Source organism: Pezoporus wallicus, unplaced genomic scaffold (assembly GCF_028554395.1).
Source record: "Pezoporus wallicus isolate ANWC-B61680 ecotype Strahan unplaced genomic scaffold, APGP_CSIRO_Pwel_v1 contig_8232, whole genome shotgun sequence".
Taxonomy (NCBI): Eukaryota; Metazoa; Chordata; class Aves; order Psittaciformes; family Psittacidae; genus Pezoporus; species Pezoporus wallicus.
Window position 1 is genome coordinate 1,019,201 of NW_026637105.1, and position 22,356 is coordinate 1,041,556.

At 56.2% G+C, this 22,356-nt stretch overlaps 1 protein-coding gene across 2 annotated transcripts; it reads left to right on the forward strand.

The window, feature by feature from the left end:
• The first annotated feature begins 525 nt into the window (after positions 1–525).
• On the forward strand, positions 526–19,901 carry TFAP2E (transcription factor AP-2 epsilon). Of its 2 annotated transcripts, XM_057403489.1 has the most exons (8): positions 526–675; positions 784–1,230; positions 1,551–1,602; positions 13,248–13,466; positions 15,814–16,042; positions 16,259–16,377; positions 19,049–19,190; positions 19,554–19,901. In XM_057403489.1, exons 1-8 carry the CDS (start codon positions 649–651, stop codon positions 19,840–19,842), a joined length of 1,524 nt encoding a protein of 507 aa, XP_057259472.1. In that variant the 5' UTR covers positions 526–648; the 3' UTR covers positions 19,843–19,901. The 2 variants fall into 2 exon arrangements, with proteins under 2 accessions (XP_057259472.1, XP_057259473.1); XM_057403490.1 differs by lacking the exon at positions 13,248–13,466.
• The last annotated feature ends 2,455 nt before the right edge of the window (positions 19,902–22,356 follow it).

The window sequence follows — 22,356 nt, forward strand, 5'->3', positions numbered from 1 at the left end:
GGCTCTCCCGGCAGCAGCAGCAGCCCCAGACCGCGCTCCGGCCGCCGTTGGCCGGAGGTTGCATCTGCCGCCGGGGCTCCCGCTGTGTTCCCTGCGGGGCTCCCGCTCCCTCCTCGGGCTAATAAAGTCAAACCGTAGGGCATCGCCGCGGCCCCGCAGCCCGCCCGCGCCCCCGGCCTCAACCGGCCCTCGGGGCTCGGTCCCCGCTGCGGCCCGGGGCGCTCCCTGACGGGGCTCTCAGGCGGCGCGGCCCGGGGCGGGTGGCACCGGGGGTGGCACCAGGGGGAAGGCGGTTGGGGAGCGCGGCACCGGGGGCTTCCGCAGGGAGCGGGGAGCGGCACCGGCCGCGCTCCCGGGGCAGGCAGGTGCCCCCCGCCCCAGCCGCCTCCCGCCACCGTCTCGCTGCCCCCGCCGTTGGGAGCCGTCGGGCCCCGCGGGAGCGGGCGGCGCGTCCCCGTCCCCGCGCTCTGACGCGCGCTCCCGGCGCGGCAGGCGCGCCCCCGCCGCTATAACTGGCGCGCATGGAGTCGGGGCCGGCGCAGAGGAGCGGGAGGGCGATGGGAGACGCCGCTCCGGCGGGATAGAGGGGCGGAGACGGGGGCACCCCCGGGGCCCGGCCCGCCCGGGGCTCGCCGCGGGCCCGCACAGATGCTGGTGCACAGCTACCCGGGCATGGTGAGTGCGGGCCGGGGAGCGGGCGGGTGGGCAGCGCCGCGCCGGGCCGGGGGTCGGGGCCGCCGGGGGTCCGCGTCCGCCTCACCGCTGCTGTCTCCGCCGCCGCAGGACCGCGCCGAGGGGCTGCCCGGGGCGCCGGCCGGGGCCCGCCTGCCGCAGCTGCCCGCGCTCAACCAAGCGCCCTACGGCTCCGCGCCGCCGCTCTGCCACACGCCCGCCGCCGACTTCCAGCCGCCCTACTTCCCCCCGCCGTACCCGCAGCCGCCGCTGCCCTACCCGCAGGGCCAGGAGCCCGGCTACCCGCACCTCGGGGACCCGTACGCGGCGCTCAGCCCGCTCCACCAGCACCAGCAGCCCGCCTGGCCCCCGCAGCGTGGCCGGCAGGACGAAGCGGGGCTGCTCTCGGGGACCCACCGCGCCCTGGGGCTCGACCCCCGCCGCGAGTACCCCGCCGTGCCCCGCCTGCTCCACGGGCTGCCCGAGGGCGGACACGGTCTCACCGACGGCCCGCTGGGCCTCCACGGCCTCGGACACCACGGCATCGAGGACATCCAGGTACCGAGGGACAGAGGGAGGACGGGAAGGGTCCCCGGGGGAGGCGGGTGGGGACCGATCCCGCCGCCGCCTGTGCGGCCAAAGGGATGTGAGGGGACCCGACCAGGACAGGTCGGGCCCCGAGGCGTCCGTACCCCCGGGCAGGGAGAATCGATGGGCAGGGAGCCCAGTTACTGAGGCTCGTCCGTTCCCGAGCGATCCCTCCTGGCCAGGGGCAGCGGGTGGACCGGGTCCCGTCGCTCCGGCCCCACTCCCCGAGCGGCCGGTGCCCATCCTCACCGGGAGCTGCCGGCTGACGGCTCTTGCTTCGGTGCTTTCAGACCGTGGACGACGGCGGGATGAACCTGCTCGATCAGTCCGTGATCAAGAAAGGTAAGAGCGCGGCGGCACCGCGGGACGCGCCACCGGGCCGGGCTCCCCAGCGTCGGTTTTCCCCTCCATCAGCCGTCCCACCGGGCAGCTCCCCTCCCGACGGGAAGGGCTCGCTGCTGGCCCCAGCGAGACTGAAACGAAAGCGGCGGGTCCCGACGGGCCAGCGCCTCCGTCTGCCCCGGCTCGCCGGGATCCCTCGGGCGGGAGACTGAGGCCGCCGCTGCTTCCCGTTCGGCGGGACCCATATCGGGGGAAGGACGCGGTTAAGGGGGGCGAGGCGGTGGCGCGGCCGTGGGGGTCGGTGTTGCCCGTTCCCTCGGCCCCGGCCTCGGAAACAACCGGGGCCTGCGGTGACTGCCCGTCTGCGGCTCCAAAACGGGGTTTTTCCCCGGGGACCGGTGGGGAGGCAGCCGCTCCTTGCCGGTACCGGTGCGGGACTGCGGGAAGGGGCTCCGCACGTCCCCCCGGTGCCTCCCGCTGCCTCTCCTGATTTACCACCGATTCTCCCGCACCCGCTGAACAGCCCCGCTGCTTCCCAACAAAGCCCCGGGGTTCAATCAGCTCGGCTCCGTTAAATATCCTGCTGATGAAAGCTCCGCCGCGGCGCAGCGGGGGGACACGACCAGGGCCGCGGCTGCTCGGGGCGGCAGCTCCCGCGGGGGATCCCGGCGCGGGTCCCGCTTCTCTTTGCGGGTTTCTACCAGAACACGTAGATGGGAAGGATGCTGCTAACGGGCGCTCCGTGGTTCGGGCTCCAGCACAGGCGGGGAAACGAACCCGCCGCAGCCCGGGTGGGCTCGGTGCAGGGTTAACGGGGACGGGCCCGGTGCCCGCAGCCCAGCCCGGTGAGAGGTTGCGGGGTGAAACGCCGAGCGCCGCGGGGACGGGGGAGAGTTGGATCCGGCCGGGCCGGCCCCGGGCAAAATGCAGTTGAAACCGGGAGCTTTTAGGTCGCTGCTGTGCCTGAGGCTGCAGCGAGCCCCCGTCCCAGGCCCGCCCCGAGCGTCCCCATGGCCCTGCCGAAGCCCCGGTAAGTGCCCAGTCCCGGTACCCGGGGAAAAATACCCCTCCGGTGCGGTTCTTCCCCTCCGGTTCACGGGGGAACAGCGTTCCCGGGGCGTGACAGCCCCTTTCCACGCAAATCGTTATTGTACGAACGCAGCTTCTTTCCACGCAACATTTCAGTGGGGCATTAACGACCGTCGTTATTTGAGCTTGAATTAGAACACACGAGAGGCGTTCCATTAACGAGCCGTGCCTGAGAAAGGCTGGGGGTGCGCTGCCCCCTCCTTGAGCCGGAGCAGCGCCCGGCTCTTTATCAAACCCCGGGCTCGGCGGGGTGTACGTGGAAGTGCGGCCGAAGTTACGGTGTTGGGGTGGTTTTTCTCCCCTCCTTACTGCGCTGTTTTATTCGGTTTCTTTTCCCTTCCTTTTTCCAAAACGCGCCATTCCTTAGAAATTCTCGTCTCCCGTGGGGAGGATTTGTTGTTGTTCGGTGCCAGATTTGTGTCTGGGGATCCTCTAGTTTCAGTTTCGAAGAACTAATAAACGAGCCCTGAGTGGCAAGCGGGGGGTGCAGAGCCTGTGTGCTCCTCCCGCTCCGGTTCTCTAGGGTTCGCCTAAAAGGATCCCGAAGGGTTCTTGTAACGGCGGCAGAGCAGGGGGCCGCCCGGGGCAGATGGGGCCGAATCCCACAGCGCTGCCCGGGGCTCGGGCTAAGCTCCGGCCGCCTCCGGTCTCCGTTGGCTCCGTATTTCGGTGGCTTCCCGCCTGAGCGATGCCCCGAAATGGGCGAGTTCGGCCCAAAGAAAAGATGAGGAATTCGGGAAGCTGCAGCCGGATCCCGCCGCAGACCCGGCGGGCGGTGACAGCGGGATTGGAACCGCCGTTCGTGTCCCGCGGAACCGGGGGCAGCCAGTTCCCCTGTCCCGGAGCTGCCGGGGGTAGCGGCAAACGCCGCTGCCCCCTCTCGAACCGGGAAAATGAATTACTCTGCTTTATTATTAATAATTTACAGTACAGGGTCGTCCTTCACCGTGTCTGCTTGCTCCGAGCTGACTCCTGGAGCCACAGCGGGAGCGAGAGCTGAGCCCGGGGTGAATTACACCCCAGGGAAAAAAAAATCAGGAATATCACAGACAAATCCCGAGCGGTTTCCAGGCAGGAGGGGAGGCGAGGGCAGGCGGCCGGGGGAAGGGGGTTCTCGTTGCGCTTCTTTCCGTGGGGAGCGATGGTAAACGGTAAAAAGAGCAGTTTTGTCATAAATCGCGCCGAGATCTCAAAATCCCTCACAGGAGATGATTAATCCTCGAATTCCTGCCGGGATGGCCCTTGGACAGAAACCTGATAGAAATCTGTGCATGTGAAAACAGATAAATCTCACAATTAGTTGCCGAGATACTGTTGTGCCGGTTCAACCGAATATTAATCGCCTGCCCCGAACCCCGAAGCCACCTTTTAACTGCCCGCCTCGGAGGCGCTTTTCTTTCTTTTATTTCAATACCAAGCGCAGGGGCCCCCGGGCCGAAAAGCGCCCGACGGGAGGGACGCGCCTGCACCGAGCCCGCAGCCGGGTTTCCATCCGGGGGGGGCTCTCACTGGTGTATCCCCCCTCAAAACAGGCCCCAGCAGCGGGTGCTGGGGCTTAGGGAGGGCGCGGAGCCCCGGAGCGCGATGCCCGAGCAGCCCTGGTTTTCTTTCTGGTGTTTGCTTCTCTCTTTTCCTTCTTAACCAACCTCCTCCGGGTTTAGCAGTCGGTGTCATCACAGGGGGGTTGCTGGGGAGCGGGGGGGTGCAGCGCCCTGCGCACCCCGCGGTGTCCGCCCGAGCCCGCAGCGCTCCGGTCCCTTTTGCTGCCGGTAAGACTCGAATTTAGCGAGGGAGAAGGGGAGGCATCGCCCACCGATGGCTTGGGGGGAGCCGGTCACGGATAGAGCAGGGCTGAACCCGGCCGTTCAGAGCGCGATTTCCATCGGTGCTCCCGGCACCGGCTCCGGTTCGTTATTCCCGTGGAGAGCCCCGGGGCTGGAGGCGCTGGCGGGGCCCAGTGCTGCGTGTGGCCGGGTAGAGCCAGGTTTCCCCTTCAGAAAGCTCGGAAGCGCGCTGGGAAAGGGAGGATGAGCTTCCCTCGCGCTGCGGCACAGAGAGGGAATGGGTTTCGTTTGGGAATTAAATGGATAAAACCTTGGATAGGGCAGCAGAGCTCTCAGGAATTTTCTAACACATTTGTTCATTCTCCCTCCGTTCCCAAAATATTTCAGAACGATTTTTATGTGGTTTTAGTTTGTTCGGGATTTTTCTCAAGCATTTCTATTAGGAAGACGTTTGACTTGAAAGCAGTAAAATGAACACTCTAAAAGTTCAGTTCAGCTCTGGCTGCTTTCCGCTACTGCACCTATGGGCATTTTCCACTCTGCTCACCTGCTGCCCTGGTGTTAACGCTTATCCAGACATGAAACCCCCGAAAGGCTGGAGCCCCAGCGAGCCCTGAGCAGCCGCTGCTCCTCGTGTGGGTCCTTCCCTCAGCTGGGTGAGGAGAGGGCGAGTTTCTGTTTCTGAAATCAAGCGTTAAACCCGCACACTCAGTAGCAAAAAATCCTGCTGCTCGGTCGTAAAATAAGGAGGGGTTTTATTGCTTTGCCAATCCTTTTTTGCCATCCTTTCGGGATCAGCGGAAGGCTCCTGATAGAGGCTTTTTACGACAGAGGAAAATATGAATTGCTTTCCCTGGCACCTCGGGGCACACTGGGTGCAGGAGCAGCCCTGGGTGCTGCCAGCGACGGGTCAGGGCCCTGCGAGCAGCGGGGAGAGCCGCAGGGGCCTGCGCGCCCTGCTTGCGGGCAAGGGTTTTGGCTGGAGCATTTTACAACCTGGAGTACAGCTGGAGTAGGGTGTAACCAGCGTGGGCTCACGCTTGGCACCCAGGCACGCACAGCCCATGGGCACTGCGTAGCTGGTGGGGACTGAACTCTCTTGGCTTGGCGCTGAGGCAGCAGGATTTGGCCGCTGCTCTCTCCCTCGTGTTTGTGACTTGCTTTGAGTTTCCATCCGAGGCTCCAGGGTGGCAGCGCTAGCGTTTCTGCTCAGGAATGTGGACCTGTTTGGCTGGATGCTGGACAGACAGATGGAAAGCTGTGCCTCAGAGTGCTCCGAGCCCGCATTTAGAAATATTGCAAGGAGGAGCTGTCACTACTAAAGAATGCAGCAGAGGAAGCAGATTAAGACCCAGATCCTCAGATCCATTCGCCACCGCACGCGAGGTCCAGGTTTCGAAGCAAAACCTCCCCATGGGCTCTGGGTACAGGGCTGCTGGTGGGGCCAGGGCTCTGGCCTGGTGGCGGCAGTGCCATTCCTCCTTTGTTTTGGTGCAGGGAGGAAGGGAGCTGTAACAAACACTGCATGAAGCCACATGTGGCAGAAAAAAAGCCCTGAAAGAGTGGTAGATTAGATAAACATCATTTCCTGTGATGAGCAAGGTAATAAATGAAGTCATCCTGTAAAGCACCTGGGGCTGCAAAGACACGTCTTTTATAAGACTGGCCACGGATGTGGGTGGAGGTGCTTGGACTCCAGTCAGATGCTGGGTGCTGAGCCCAGCTGGCAGAGCCCTCCTGGCTTCCTGCAGCTTCATCCGCTGCCATAGTTTGCCTGAGTAGGAAAAGGGGCTCACCTGGAACAAGCCGGGTCTTGACTGGAGGCTTTGCTGCCTTAGCCCTGCTCACAAAGGCTTTAAAGTCGAGACAAGCCCTTGCACACACCACGAGATAGAGCGTTCATCAACCCGCAGTCACACCTCCCGATCCGGGCACACATGCGTGCGCGGCAGGAACACCTACAATCAAACAGCCACACTTAAAAGAAAGTTTTTACTCTGAACTGCATCCAGATCACCATTCCTCCATTAAAATTACACTTTTAATGTCCTCTAATTGCACCAGGATAAACCCAGGTGTGTGTTCATGTGAGATAACACACGCGGGTACCGGTGAAGGCGCTGGGCTTTGTCTCAACCTCGCCGGTGCCTCCCGGGCATGTGTTATCTCCAAGTTTCATGTACGTTGTCATGACTTACTGTTTAATTAGATGGTTTTAAATGAGTATTTTTTCTCTTTGTTAGAAATAAAGAGCAGGTCTTAAAGGGTACGTTTAGGTTGCTGTCTGGCATGTGGCTCGAGAGCCAAAGCAACAGGGCTCCTCTGGAGATGGACTCTAGGCTAGGCTTCTCCATGGGCAGCACTGAGTGGGGCACCACAGACATGCTGGGCTGCCTCTGGAGCTCTGAAACTTCCCTTCCTGCACTTCAGGGGCTGTGGATATTTCAGCATTTGTCCCCGTATCTGCTCTTTATGCACTGGAGCTGCTCTAAGGTCTCTCCATAAGGAGCCTTCTCTTCTCCAGGCTGAGCCAGCCCAGCTCTCTCAGCCTGGCTCCATAGAAGAGATTCCTCCCTGGTTAGTAATACTCCAAGATACATGATCTCAGGAAAAAAGAGTTTGCAATCTGTCTTAATTATTTGAAGAACCTAAACAAGGTTCTCTGAAGTCCTAGACTAGCACCCTAACCACTAAGGCATCCCACCCTTTCCTGTGTGATCCTAGGGAATTACTCATTCTTGCTGTCCTTCCATTTGTTTATTTGAATTCTTAATGCAGGAGCTAATTTGCAAACGTGGATCCAATGCTTGGAGGTGCTGCATGCTCAGGTCTCATCTCCATGCTCCATCCCATACCCAGCTCTTGCTACCACTGGGTATCACCTTTGGTTTGGGGAGAGTTTAAGTGCTGTGATGTGGTGGAAAAGAGCAGAGAAGCACAAGGAAGTGGGAAGGAATTGCTAGAAATAAGCCTGATCTACCCATGCAATTACACAGCCTGGAATCGAGCGTGCCTGCATCCCGGGAGCAGGACAAGGGCAGCTGTGAGCAGGTTCAACTCCACTGCCGAGGAAGCCATGGCAGCATCTGCGGTGCGTGCTTGGCATTCCAGCCCGACTGAGCCTCCCCACCCTCTATCTCAGGCATTTATCTGGCATCAGTCACCCGAGTGCCGAGGCGCCAGGGAGTGAGGGATCGGGTCAGGCCCTGCTCCCTCTGGACTGGTCAGACAGGTCCCAGGGAGCAAGCGGTGTCCCCAGTGAGGTGGCTCAGTGGGGATGGTGTCCCCCAGGGCTCCTGGCAGCCCCATGGGCTGGTGCGGTGTGAGCAGAGGGTCTGAGTGTGGGTATTCAGGGTGGCTTCAGGCACAAGAGCCAAGTTGGCAAGAGATGGGGGCAGGCACCGGGGAAACACCATCAGAAGGTTTGTAGATGCTGCAGGAGCTGCACCACAGTTACCTGTGTGCAGATGTGCCCCATCCTGCACAGCTGGCTGGTCCGAGTTGGTTTCCCCATAGGAAAATGCAACGTTGCTCCTTCCCTGTGGCTCCTTCCTGGCACCACGATGGGTCCCATGTCATGCATCCTGGGGCTGCCAGCACATCTGCTCTGTTGGACAACCCGGCAATACACAGGCATTAGAAACCCGGAGCCCCTCCTGAGCAAGGAAAAGGAAAAGCATTTTCTCTGTGGCAGTGGGCAAGCAGTGCCTCTCCTCAGAGCCATCCCCAGGCAGGCTGGTGACTCCAGCACAGATTTACATTGCTGCGGCCTGAGACTCGGATCGAAACCCTCCCGCATGCTCTGCAGGTTGGCAGCAAGTTCCATCTGAAGAGAAGTGTTTTCCTATTATTACTCTCATCTAATCTTTGCTGAAGGGTCTTTTGCCTTTCTATAACCTAAACACATTTCAGCAAATTGATTGCAGCATCACCGTGGCTTACATGGGCTCCGCTGCCGCTTGCAGAAGACGCTGCCTCTTTCTTCTCCCTTTTTAGATTATGTGGATGCAAGCCACACAAATTCAGGTGTTCCTATAGGGAATACAGGGGAAACCTCTCAAGCACATTACTGTAAAACGGATTACGCTGTTTAAACACAAAGATCCCGCAGACCCCTTGCCAAAACGTAATGGGAGTTAGTGCTGCTAAACGAATAAACCTGTGATGGTAAAGGCTGCAGGGCAGAGCGGGGCAGTGCGCGGCGGGGAGCGCTGGCTGCCGTGCGGCACGGCTCGACCAGGCTGCGGTGGCATGGGACGAGCTTTCCTTGGTGTCAGCGCAGAGCATTGCGGTCTCCAGTTGCCCTGGCTTAAATCCCTGGGCTCGCCAGCCTCCTGGTTCAGTTGCTTGCCTGTAATGTGCTGGGAAACCCCTGAAATCAATAGGAGCAGAGGCTCAAGTCCATCCAAAGCAGTTGGCAATAGAACTGAATTTTGAATGGGTATTTTTGCAATGGAGCTATGAAGGTTCAGAAAAGGGAGAGCATTTTGAGTCAGGGGACTCTGTAATCACCAATACTCGCTGGATTCCAGGGGAGCATTTCCGAGTTTACTGCTGTCAGGGATGACAGCACAGCCCAACCCATGAACTGGAACACAGCAGGGAAATGGGTGGGAGCTCACACCAAAGTGTTTGGGAGCAGTTTCCAAAAATCCACAAACTGTCCTGACCAAGCAGCGCGTTTGGGGCTGAGCCGTTCCTCAATGGTAAAGCAGGGAAACGCATTAGCTGCAAGTCTTAATTAGAGACCACTCACTAATCCCCTTGCCAGTCCTGGAGGAGCACAGCGTGCTTTCACAGAGGTCTGAGTAAATTTGGTCACTGTATTGATTGGCCATTCCTATCAAGACACAAGGTACTAAGCAGGTACCCCACTGAACCAAGACACCACATCCTCTGGTCTCCAGGGGGCTGAACCTTCCTGCTCCATCAGTCCAACCCAGAGCTCCCCAGGAGACACCTGCAGTGACACAAGGCAGGTACTTTGCTGGGTAAAACAGAGGCACAGAAAGAAAAATGCAATTAATATCACATGGCACTCTAATGTATTGATTTGCATGGGAAAGAGAATGTTAAGTACAGAGCTTTGCATAGGCATGGGACCTCCTCTGATTAGCTTTCTCATGGGAATAGTTTGAGTTATATCCCTGCTCCATCTCTGAGGGTCCGAGATCCATTTCCCTATCAGGACTCAGCAATCTGGAAAGCCCAGAGATAAAACAAGATTCTTTCCATCCTTCCATTTGAAAAGGCCTTCGAGCCAATTACGGCGTTTCCTAGAGATGCTCTTTGACATGGGGACCTGGTTCAGGCTGTGCATTCAAGATAAAGAAAATACCTGTATAATCCCCTCGGGGAAGGAAGGATAATTACAGACCACAGGTTTGAAATACAGCTGATGGCACTGACCTCCTTCCCTGGACCATCAATAAATACCTCTCTGCTGAAACACCAGGAAATTGGAGCAGCTGAACTCCGCAGCACCTCCTCCGTGAAAAAGGGCTTTGAAAGGGGTGGTAGGAGCGGTTGCCTCTGGCTCACACCCACATGCAGATACTCCTTTATATATGTATCTCCATCTTATAATTTACATCAGAGACATTCAAACGAAGGGTAGATTAGCTCACTGACAGCTCTTCCTCAAAGACAGCAGCAACCCCTCGCCTTTTGGAGCGCCTCCCATCAAACATCCATTGGACTGAGCTTTCCATTGCTGCCTGCCTGGAGCCGAGCTGCAGTACAGGACCCAGGGGGCTCAGGGCTGTCACCACTGCACCTCCAATACTCAGCAGCTGCATAAATAGGTTTGCACCATTGCAGGTTTGCACCTTGAGGCTCCCACAACCGTGTTTTGGGATGCCCTGAACCCACAGCGATGCCCAACACAGCTGAGCTGACCATGGCATGGCCCCAGAGAGGGACCAGGGGTCGAGATGCTTTTAGGGTGGCTGGAGACAGCGCTGTGCCTGGAGGTGGGACATTGCTTTGTCCCAGGTAGTCTCCTAAAACGATTGGCCGATACCTGTTTGAAACACAACCTGAACTGCGGCACACTCCCACCTGAAAGGTGTTGCAACAAAAGCCCCGATACCCAGGGATTCCACATTGCAAAAGAGGAGGATTTACCTGCAATGTATCTAAGGAGAGAAGAAAACAGACTTGTAAGGCAGGCAGCGATTTGCATGTTCCCTCTGGACTTGATTTTTCCCCTCACAGCACCCTGAGCTCCAGCTGGAAATGGAACTAGTAACACCACGCCGAGCAGTCGGCTTCCAGGGACCACAAATCTTCCTGCTTACAAATTGTCTTGCAAGCAGGCAGCGCGTTTCTCGCGTGGAAATGCGGCAGTGCTACTTCTGTGTACTTTTACAGGCAAAGCTCAGGTTTTCCCTTAAAGCCCAAAGCTGATGGTGTGCAGCCACCCCCCGAGCACAGGCGCTGGCAGCACCCACATGCAGAGCCTGAGCCCGGACTGCAGGTGCCCCTTTTGCACTGGTTATTTGCACATCAAAGTGGCTGTTTCAGGAAGCATAGTGGTGATTTCAGGCACAAAGACTTGTGCACGCAGAGGAGGAGGAAGGAGTACAGAAGCTCAGGCATGGAGCATCGTCATCCTGGACAATGCGGATCAATTTGTGCTGAAACTCATCAGGGCAAAGCAGGAAATTCTCCAAGGCTTTCTAGTTCCCTGGGTAAAGGCCTTTGAAGAAAGAATGGGTTCTTTTTGCTCCTCCTTCTTTGCACATGGAACTTAAAAGCTGAGAGACCCATTTCTGTGAACCAGAACAAGAGTGTCAGAAACTTCATGCTTCATCCTGAAGGCACAAGTCTCCTTGCTCCATCCACCAGGCTCACAACAGTGACTGTCAGTTTAGTGGTTTCTTGTCTTTCCCCCTGTTCTTTGGTATCTCCTCCTCACAGAGACAAGGCAGTGGCATCCTATCCCACCTGCAGCATCACTGGAGGCATTAGGACCTCATGCTCATGAGTGTTGTCTTCCTACGCCTATCTGCTTCTCCAATGAGCATCATTGCATCCCTCACTTCAGCCCTGGACCAACTCCTTCTGGCTACATTTATCATCCAGGGACCTCACCTGGAGAAATCTCTCATCAGGGATCACTTGGCAAGTTTCAATTAGGTATCACAGCATCTCTCCCACACAGATGTTACTATCTCAAGCCCACATTGGTGAGGTGACCTGCCCAGAGCCATAAAGCAGGCTCCTGGCTATGCAGGGATGCAGCCAAGGAAGTCAAGGGATGAAGCCTTCGGACCTGTTTTGAAATCACTCTCTCTGAATCAGGGTTTTTCAGGCCACAGCAAATGGAGCTGGGCGAGTTTCATCACCTGACAGTTACACCCAAGGGGTGGTTGAAAGAGCCTAGGTCTGACTCAGCACAAAAGAGCATCTCTGGGAGGAGATCACAAGCTTTGGGGGTCCAAAGGGAAGATGAGGCTGTGTGTCCCTGCTGATAGCACCAGGACAGGCGACTGGTGTGGGACTCTGTCTGCACTGCTGCTCAATGCACACGTGAAAGGTGTAAAGCATTGCCAGTGGTACCTGCCATGCAGCAGTGAGGGGCTGAGCCTCGTGGAAATGCTTCCTGTGATGTTACAAGGAAGAAATGAGCATCATTTCCCTTCCTGCATTCAGCAAGACATCACATGCTTATTATTGACATGCTGCCATTCTCAGTGGTTCACTTCAAAATACAGGAGCACCATGAGAGAAGATGATGCACTGACAAACACCTCTATTGCACAGCATTAAAAGGAGTCTGGAGTTATGAAAACAGGGGCCATACACCATCAGTTTTCTATATAGCAATTCCCAACTCTTGGGCAATAGCTGAAGCCTGGATTGCTTACAAAAGCCTTCCCACAGACCATGGCTGCATGCATTCAGAGCATGGCCATTTACCTGAGCTTTGGTAAATCATTTAACTTGTTCTGTGCCTCAGTTCTCCCCAGCTGCAATAATGAACCAGTTCGCACAGGCACTGGGAGCCAGTTAATGACTGAAGTGGCTGGTCCTGTACCAGCCCTGGGCAGGGATCAGCAGCGTGTGAAGCTCTTTGAGGTCTGTCAGTACAATCTCATTCCAAAATCAGTTTTCCCTTTCAAATCAGCCCCTTGTGACCCGTGCAGCCCCACAGTGCTTACCTCCATCCAGCTCCACCGCAGCATCCCCAGGACCAAAGGTTCACCAGGGCAGAACACTTCGCTGGGGCTTCAGCTTGTGAAGCCTGGTGCCTCTTCCTTACCCTTTCTTCAGCTGAATCAACCCAAACCAAGCATTGCAGAGGGAAACAGACCCTCTGTCCTGCCCTTTATACCTTCCTGGGGTGGGCTGACCCAGCTGAGCCCTGTTCTGCTCATCAGGCCGAGGTCAAGCACTTGGGCACTGGGTGGTTTGGGCACCAGCATCTCACCCTTTCCTTGTCAGCCTGTGCAATGCGTTGGTGCATCACTGAACGAGCATCTCTGTGGCGTGTTTCTGCTCATGGTCCTGAGCGGGAGCTGAGCCTGCCCAACCCCTGCCATGGGGATGAGCAGGGGCTCATTGATGGAAAGGTGATGTCCTGCCCCCATGCCAGGACAGGTATTGCCCATGGCCGACCCTACAAACCTCAGGAGGGGCGAGCGGTGCGGTGACACTGATGTGACATTTCTATTGCCAGCTGCAAAGGGGGTCGGCACCGGGGCTCTGGGCTGTCGGCTGCTTCGGTGCCGACCCGCAACCGCTCTCATGCTTCCTTCTTGTCTGCAGGCTGGCTCAGGTGCTCCGATCACCTGCTGCTTGCGGGAACAGGAAAGCAGCAACTGAAGATCGAGGGGGACTTTTGGTTTACTCAGATGACAAGAGACAATTTTGGTTCCCCCAAAGCCAAGGAAACAAAGCTGTCAGGCTTTAATGGTAGCTTGTCTCCCTCCTGCAGCATGTTTATGGGCAAACAAGCTGCAGATCAGACCAGGCAAGCAGCAGCAGGTGAGGCCAAATAACAATAATTCCTAATTAATGGCGAATGTGGCTGTGTTTGTTCTTGTTGTATCGGGGCAACGCTGTCTAATGGATGAAGCTGTTACAGGACTCAAGAGCCCGGCTCGGTTTCCAGCGCTGCATGATGCCGGGCCAGCCCCCCGCTCTGTTTCTGCCTTCTCACTCGGTGTGCCCACTGCTGAGGGTGCCAGCTCTCCGTGACACGGGGGGCCCCCTCCCATCCCTCCATGTGCCGAATCCAGTGGGGCTCTGGCCTCGAGGCAGAAGAACGATGCCAAAATCCATGTTCTGTTATGGGTGCCCGGTGCCTGCACGGTTTGCTTGTGGCACGGAGCGGGGCTGACCTGGCTGCTCCGGGTTACAGCTTTCAAGGGGGGTTGTTTCCGACAGCAGCATCATTCCTCAAATTGCCAGCTTGTGTCTCAGAAGCGTTGCGGTGTCTCCATGCATCAGCATCCATCCGTGCCTTCCCACCGCCCTGCCCCACACGCTGCCGGTGTCACACCGGAGCTCCATCGGACCCATCTCCAGCCCAGTTTTCCATAGGCTCCAGCTGCGTTCGCCTCTTCCCCAGTGCCATGTTTCATGGGCATGTGTTCTGAGCCACGGTTCCCCTCCCTCCTGCACGTCTGCCCATCCCTTGTGTGTCCGTGGTCCCCAGCACGCATGCGGCTTGCATGCGCGCCACTGCATGACTTCAGGCATGCACAAATGTGCCGTTGTGTGAACAGACAACGTATGTGATACTACAAGCAACATCTGCTCTCCAGGGGTGCCTGGTTTGGGGTGGCCCTTGCTGCAGCAGAACCCGCATCCGCTGGGTACCTGCACCTGAAGCAGCACACTCATTGGCAGCACTGCATGGATGCTTGTGAAATGCACTCTGACTCTTTATTTCAAGGGTGTCCTCTAGAGACATACATAACCTGTTCTGGGACTGTGGAAGAAAGCTTTGAAGTTGCTGCTTCCTGGAAATCCAGCTCAGGTTTCCTGCGTCTCCTGGTGACGTCGCTGTGTTTGCTCTTCCCTGAACATCTTTCAACCAGCTCCAGTCATGGCAAACGCCAGCATCTCGTCCTTCAGCCCCCTGACTTTGTGCAAGTCCCACTCTGAAAGGAAACCCAATGCACCCTAATGCTCCTTCCCATTCATCTTTCACTCTTCAAACGTGACCCATTTTTATGTAACATGTGCTGCCTTTTTATTGCCACGCTAACAAGTTCTCGAGCTGTGTTTTACAATATGCCGATTGTAAGCACCCCTTAATAGGGCCAGTTCACGTTCAGGGTTTTCTGTTTCATTTTGGGCATGTGGATTTCCCTTCTAAACCCTGCACCTCGCCCTCGTGTGCATTGCTGCGAACCCTCTGAATGTGCACTGTGGAGCAGTCATTACCGAGGAGCCACAAGGAACGCCAGGGCTGAAATGCTCTCTGGATTCTTTCAGAACCTGCTTTCTTTTCCAACATTAACTGAGTTATTAATTTCAGAACATAAAGGCCAAGGAGATTTGGCACAAGTTTCACCCATAAACCTTTATTGTGTCTAAGAATGTTTCGTACTGGAATGACGTAGGGGAAAACTGCCCAGTGCGCTGCTGCAGCCCCCCTTGCCTGCCCAACCCCTTGCGTTAACTGACTTCTGCCCATTAAGTATAAGGAAGTCTGTGCTGGGTTAATTTGGTTTGATCTTCCCAAGCTTCCTTGAAGCCAGGTGCCATGAAAGTTTAGGGCCGTGGCTTGCGGGGCTGATCCCAAAGCTGAAGCCAAAGAAACGCTTTCCCTTGGCTCCTGTGCGTGCGCAGTGACAGGCACAGCCCTCAGCCACCCCAGCACCTCCTGGCTTTGCTGCAGGGTGTGAAGGTGGTGGCTCAACCCCATCCAGTGGGACACAGCCTGGGCTGTAGCTGTGACCCCATCCCAAAGCCAGGACAGCAGCAGCACCCAGCGCTTCCCCATCCCATCCCATCCCACGTGCACGGAGCACCCCGAGGAGGCAGGGAGGGGAAGCTGGTGACAGGTCCAGCCGCGATGCCGCAGACAATCCTTAGCGTTCCAGGAGACCAGCCCAAAGCCTTGGCTTTAAGTGCAGTGGGAAAGCGGGGTCCAGGCTGCTTCCATTAGTCCTGTTTTCCTTATTTCATTTAGCCTCATCATCCCACCTCTCTTCTTTCGCTGAGGAAAGCAAGGAACTAAGGGGGCTATCCCAGCCAGCCGTGCTGGTGTCTGTGGATGGTGCTGGGGACTGGAAAGCTGCCGGCAGAGTCACCGAGCAGCTTCCCTGGCTCTGGAATCTCTCAGCCACGGTCTCTTCTCTCTCCCTTCCTTTTCCCCCAGTGCCCATCCCCTCGAAGGCCAACGGCACCACCATTTCCACCCTGTCAATGAACAAGGACGGCCTGATCGGAGGGGTCACCAATCCCAACGAGGTTTTCTGCTCCGTGCCCGGCCGCCTCTCCCTCCTCAGCTCCACCTCCAAGTACAAGGTGACGGTCGGGGAGGTGCAGAGGAGGCTCTCGCCCCCCGAGTGTCTCAACGCCTCTCTCCTTGGTGGAGTCCTCCGCAGGTAAGCTCCAACGGGCAGCCCAAGCACGCGCTGTGCCCAGCACCAGCCCTCACCTCTCAGATTGATGGAGGTTCCGGTGTGTGGTGTGCTGGGGAGTAGCGGCTTTGGTGCTTTTCCTCTTTCCTTTCAAACCTAAACCCTTATGTTAATATAGATATTAATTAATATTAGTATTAATTAGATTCTAATCCCCCCGCCCTTGTTCTCTCTTTTCAGAGCAAAGTCAAAAAACGGGGGTCGGTGTTTAAGGGAAAGGTTAGAGAAAATCGGACTGAATCTGCCTGCAGGAAGGCGCAAGGCTGCCAACGTCACCCTGCTGACATCCCTCGTGGAAGGTAAGCGTCGCCATCCCCTCCCCTGGAGCCTGGCAGTGCCGAGCCCTCCCTACCCTTCACTTGCGGCTGGCCAAAACCGAGACCACTGAAATGATGCAGCGGGCACCAGGGACCGAGCCTGGAAACAGCCCCGGGTGAGCCCCGTGCTGAGCTGAGCCGAGCCGAGCCGGGCTGGCTCCCGAAACTCGGACTCTTCTGTCAGAGCATCGGAGCACTCAGCTCCAGTGACGCTTCCTCAGGTTCACAGAAACCAAATAGAGCCAGGCTGAGAGAGCTGGGCTGGGGCAGCCTGGAGAAGAGAAGGCTCCTGAAGGGGAGACCTGAGAGCAGCTCCAGTGCCTGAAGGGGCTGCAGGGAACCTGGAGAGGGGCTTGGGACAAGGGATGTAGGGACAGGCCAAGGGGAATGGCTTTAACCTGCCCAAGGGGAGACTGAGCTGAGCTCTTAGGCAGAAGCTCTTCCCTGTGAGGGTGCTGAGGCGCTGGCACAGGGTGCCCACAGAAGCTGTGGCTGCCCCATCCCTGGCAGTGTTCAAGGCCAGGTTGGACACAGGGGCTCGGTGCAGCCAGTGCTGGGTGACAGCAACCTGCTCTGCCGAGGCTCCATCCCTGCTCCACGCGGTGTGAGGTGCCTCTGCTTAAAGCCACTTGTTCATTTGCTCCCCTCCTACTTTCCGCACGATGGAGATGATGATGTTGCCTCCGCATCTTGGGAGCAAAGCACACGGGATGCAGACAAATGCAGTGACAGCTCTGACTCCCTTCGAGCTTTGGAATCCATTGTGTTTGTGCCCAGCGTGTTGGAGGCAGCTGCCTGCAGTTTCTGAATAGAAAATCATCCCCATTGTTGCCAGCAAATTAAATGACCCGCTTCATTAGGCGGGGGCTGTTACTGAGGGCAGTTGGTTCGTGCTGAATGAAAGGCTGATTTCCATCAAAAGAAAGGAAGGAGAGAAAGAAAGGAAGGAAGAAACGTACATTTGGATTTCAGGTGGCTGCTGATGGTTTGGTTCCTGCTTCCCAGCTCATGGTAACTCAAAGAGTAGTGCCATGTGTGCCTGATGGATAGGATCTCCTGCACAGAAGTGTAGTGGTACGGGGAGATGGTGCTATTGCACTGCCATTGCTCAGCACGCAGAAACCGGCTTGTGCCCCTGTGCCCCAGGCACCCTCTTGCTTGGACACTGCCTGGGTTGGTTTAATTCATTTTCTCCCCTCTGTTTTCCCACTGCTCATTCAAACAATTCACTGTGTGGGGTTTCGAGTGTTAACAATACACTGACCCCCAGCCATTCACATGGGGAAGAGGATGGGTACCAGGGGAGCACGGTGAGGGCTGCAGGTAGAACCACAGCTTCCTTTGGGAGCCCTTGTCCTCTCTTGGGCACCTGCTCCATGAGAGGAGCTGCAGCACACACAGGGCAGTGTCAGGGCTGTATTTCAGCCTCACAAACACCCTTCAGCTCTCAGGCAGAGCTGAGCACTGGGGCTGGCTCCTGCAGCCCCTCTGCTTGCTGCAGCCTCCTGCCCCACGAGCCTCCCCTCCTGGCCTCTGGCTTGGTTTGTCTTTAACCACCCCCTTGTGCCCTCCGCAGCACCTCTGCACCAGCATCCCAACAGCCTTTAACAGCTCTGCTGTGCAGCCACTCACATGCACCAGGGAGGAAACAAACCTGGCTCCATGCTCCGTGAGGCCATGCAGCCCTTTTTTACAGTCACAATAACTGCTGTTTTCAGCAGCTATTACTTTCTGGTTGTTTTTCAACACCCAAACAACTGCAGCTCTGATTCTCTGTAGCTTTTCCTTATTTGCCCCTTCTTTGGAGGAGGAGACAAAGTGGGAAGTGTTATCAGGATATGGGAAGCACAGACACTTTCCCCATAACAGGGAGGCCAAGCTGAGCTCTGGAAGCTGGGCGAATGTGATGGGATCTAGGTTAATGCTATTAGGATGGATGGTCTAATACATATGAGCAGCAGGAGGGCAAGTCAAATTAGCTCTGCCTGCCCGACCGGGATTTCGGGTGTTGGGCATGATCAATTGCCATCAGCTCTGATTATTTCCACGGGGATGCCTGGAGATGGATCAATTCCATCAATGGGTGGGCATTTCCATGGGGTGATGGATACGCTGCCTGCACGTCCAGCCCGAGGGCTCCTGCTTACTGCAGGAGGATGTAAACCCCTTCCTTCCGCCCCTTTCTCACATCCCTGTGTTGTCTGGCAGCCATGGGGCTAAAGTCGCTTTTTCACCCTCCAGCCCCTGTTTAAACCTCTGCTCAATTAGAGAGGCCAAGCAGGGAATTTTGGGAGACGCAGGGAGAGGGAGATGCCGCAGGGGAAGTGAGAAACACCTCTGCTGTTCTTCCTTTGGGAGCAGTAGCCCAGCATCGCACCTCATCCTGCTCGACCTCCAGCACCACCCTTTATAAAAGTTAGCAGAGGAAGGCACCAGTTTCCGCTTGGCACGGGTCCACCTGGACCGTGCAGACTGGCTTACAGGGGGGTTTAAGAACCTCCTAGAGGTGCCTGCACCATGAGCCAAAGGCGCGGAAAGCTCTTGGGTGGCAGCAGAAGAAACAAGCCCCACCAGTGGCACGGCCGAAGCTGCTGCACAAAGCGCTCCCCTTGCACGCAGGCACTGACGCAGCTTTGACTTGTCCTGCTCGTAGGCGAAGCCGTTCACCTGGCTCGGGATTTCGGGTACGTGTGCGAAACCGAGTTCCCAGCCAAGGCAGCGGCAGAGTACCTGTGCCGCCAGCACTCGGACCCCACGGAGCTCCACACCAGGAAGAACATGCTGCTGGCCACCAAGTGAGTACAGATGGCAACGAGCCGCCAGCGTGCTGGGTATCGGCAGTGCGGGTGGGCAGCGTCAGCCCTGAGAGCTTCCTCTTCCACAAGGAAGAGACGGTCCTGCTGCACACGGACATGAAGGATGTGCAGGAAGGTGAACCATTTGCTCGCTCCTCCTGGGAGAGGTTAACCTAACCCCAGGGAGCATCCCAGCACCGCCACACGCACCAGCTCCAACTCTGCACCCAGGGGCTCTCCCCAGGCTGGAGCTGGAAACTCCCAAGGGGGAAGCAGACACTTGAGCCAGGAGCAGGAAAAGAAGCCCCAGTCACAACGGTGCCCCTGCAGCACTCGCAGTAACCACAAACCTTTCTCTTCCAGGCAAATCTGTAAGGAGTTTGCAGACTTGATAGCCCAGGACCGCTCGCCACTGGGGAACAGCCGCCCCTCGCTCATCCTCGAGCCCGGTGTCCAGAGCTGTTTGACTCATTTCAGCTTGATAACCCACGGCTTCGGGGGCCCTGCCATCTGCGCAGCGCTCACGGCCTTCCAGAACTACCTGGTGGAGTCCCTCAAGGGGCTGGATAAGATATTCATGAACAGCACAGGGAACGGGCACACGGCCGGAGACTCCAAAGCGTCAGAGAAGGAGGTGAAGCATCGGAAATAACGCGTTGTCTCCATCCCTCTTCCCGGCGAGATGATGCAGTGCACTGTGTGCTGAACTGTGTGAACTGAACACGGGAAGAAACTCACACAGAAAAGACAAGAAACAAGAAGATTTAAAGAACTGAAGGTGGTAGCAGCTCCCCTGGGCGCGGTGAGGTTGAGAAGATCAGCCAGGTCGATGGCTTCTTGCCTGTTGGTTTCAACTCGTGGATGCAGGAAGCCAACTCACGTGCAATTCTGGTTTATTGAAAAGCCCCCAGTGAAATCCTCCAGGAATTTCTTCCAACTGAAAACCTACACAAGAGGGAAAGCGTCCTCAGTGCGAGCAGGAGCCGCGGAGCGCAGGATCCCTGCTGTACCTGGATTTATCGGCTGGCTTTGACAGGCAAACACAGAGGAAACCTTCTCACTTTCCCCACCTAAAGCCGCCAGCGCGGCTGCTTTGGATCTGAAGCGGCTTCAGACTTCGTTTACGGTTTGCAGACTGAGACCCGAGCTGGATCTTCCCCCGGGCTGTAGCCGAGGGCAGGACCAGCCGCACACCCGATGGGTCCCGGGGCAGGACCCGAGCGGGCAGAGCCCTCCCCATGGCCGCAGCCACAGCTGTGGGTAAAGCAGGTGAAGTTAAACCCGGGACTGACCGAAACTCCACATCCGACGGCAAACAGCACACACGTTCCTAAAGTTAGTAATAGTAATAATAATAATTAATAAAGCACAAGGAGCAGAACTTGAACCAGGCCAAACTGAACTGATCGAAATCTGTATATATTTATTTATGTGTAATTAAAATCTGAAAGTTTTAAAATGTCCAGTGCAAGTTATTTATATCAAATTGAGTTAGGGGTTTCTGGGGTGGGTTTTTGTTTGTTTTGGGTTTCTTTTTTTTGTCTTTTTTTTGGGGGGGGGGGGGGGGGGGTATTTTTATTTCTTTTTTTTTTTTCTAAGATGAAAATCTTTGGATTTTCAGCCCTTAGAGATGGGAATGAAGTTTTGGATACCCAAAACTGTAGCATGGACAAGATAGGCTGTGATAATAATGACTATAGAAGTTCTTCAGGATTTTGTACTTGCTGTTGTTTCTCTTAATGCTGCAATAGATGTACACCACCACGATGTCATTCTCATTATCTTAATAAACCTCTTTTTATTTGAAGCAAGCCCCTCCATCGTCTTTGTGAACCAGGAGCCTTCTGCCCCTTTGGCTGTCTCTTGAAATATTGCATAGATTTAAGGAACAGCCTCCTCCGTGGCTGACGTCTGACCTGTGCAGTCACAGAACGAATGACGGGTGCTGGCGTGAGTGCCCTCATCTCCCCAGCCACGGGAGCCGGGCCAGCCGGCGCCTCTGGTGATGCTGGGGATGAACGGTGACCTGATGTGTCTGCAGATGTGCCAGCGCCACTCAGGATAGGCAAATCAGAACCCGTCTGCGAAGAGCTGCAGGAGGACCTCACGCTATCAAGACAATGAGTGATAAATGAGCAGATAGAGTAACCCCACTCATGTGTATGCAATGAGGTTCTCCAAGTCAGCTGCTCTGTTGCATAGAACCATGAAATGGTTTGGGGTGGAAGGGACCTTAAAGCTCACCCAGCTCCAACCCCTGCCACGGGCAGGGACCCCTTCCACTGGAGCAGCTTGCTCCAAGCCCTGTGTCCAACCTGGCCTTGAGCACTTTGGACCTTTCCCAGGGTCGCAGCCATCAGTTTTCTCTGGAGGTTGCAGAATAGGCTGATGATGACAGAGAACAAACCCAAACGGTCCCACAGGAGGTGAGAAAAGTGCGAAAGGAAACAGTTGTGCGCTGATTTAATTTGTGGGGATGGCACACTGTCAGAAACCTGCATCTCAATTCCCCCTTCAGAAGCTTGGGGATGCATTTAAGTTGGGAATCAGATTGGTAACGTCCCTTGGTATGAAGCTTGGGAAAGCAAAGACCTAAATGACAGGCTCTGCAGGTCTGGTTTTGCTTTGGACCTTCCCAAAGGAAGAACCAGGGAACAAGGAGGAGCCAGGGAGCAGAATGGAAATACAGAGACACATTAGAGGCTTGTTTACACTTCAAAGCTGTTTTGGATAATGCAGGGTGTGAGCCAAAAGCACAAAACCTATTCCTATTTAAAACTATTCCAACATAGGAGTGCCCTGCTCTGCATCAGCGTAATCCACATTTAAAATGGATTACGATAAAGGAGAGCAAGGTGCTTTTGTGCTACAATACAGGTTTCCCTACATGGGGTTATTTAGGATAACTATCCTGAAATAATTCCATTTGCAGACATCCTCTGGTGCGCGGTATCAGAGCGGAGCAAACTACGCTCTGATACGTGATGAAAGTGCTTGTGTGCACGCTATAATATACAGGCGTGAAATAGAATTTCCTAATGTAATCATGTTATGGAAACCTGCCTTGGTCAGGGCACTTTTTGAATATCAAGGAATTCTTCGGCATAGCCGCAACGAGCACTGCAGACAAAGCGTCAGGATATGCCTGCCATAATTACATGCCACG

Bases quoted from the DNA above. Each gene is read 5' to 3' on its own strand.
- TFAP2E (XM_057403489.1), top strand. From the start codon at position 649: ATGCTGGTGCACAGCTACCCGGGCATG. The intron at 13,467-15,813 runs GTGAGGCCAAAT...CTTTTCCCCCAG, and splicing joins GACCAGGCAAGCAGCAGCAG to TGCCCATCCCCTCGAAGGCC. The intron at 16,378-19,048 runs GTAAGCGTCGCC...TCCTGCTCGTAG, and splicing joins GCTGACATCCCTCGTGGAAG to GCGAAGCCGTTCACCTGGCT.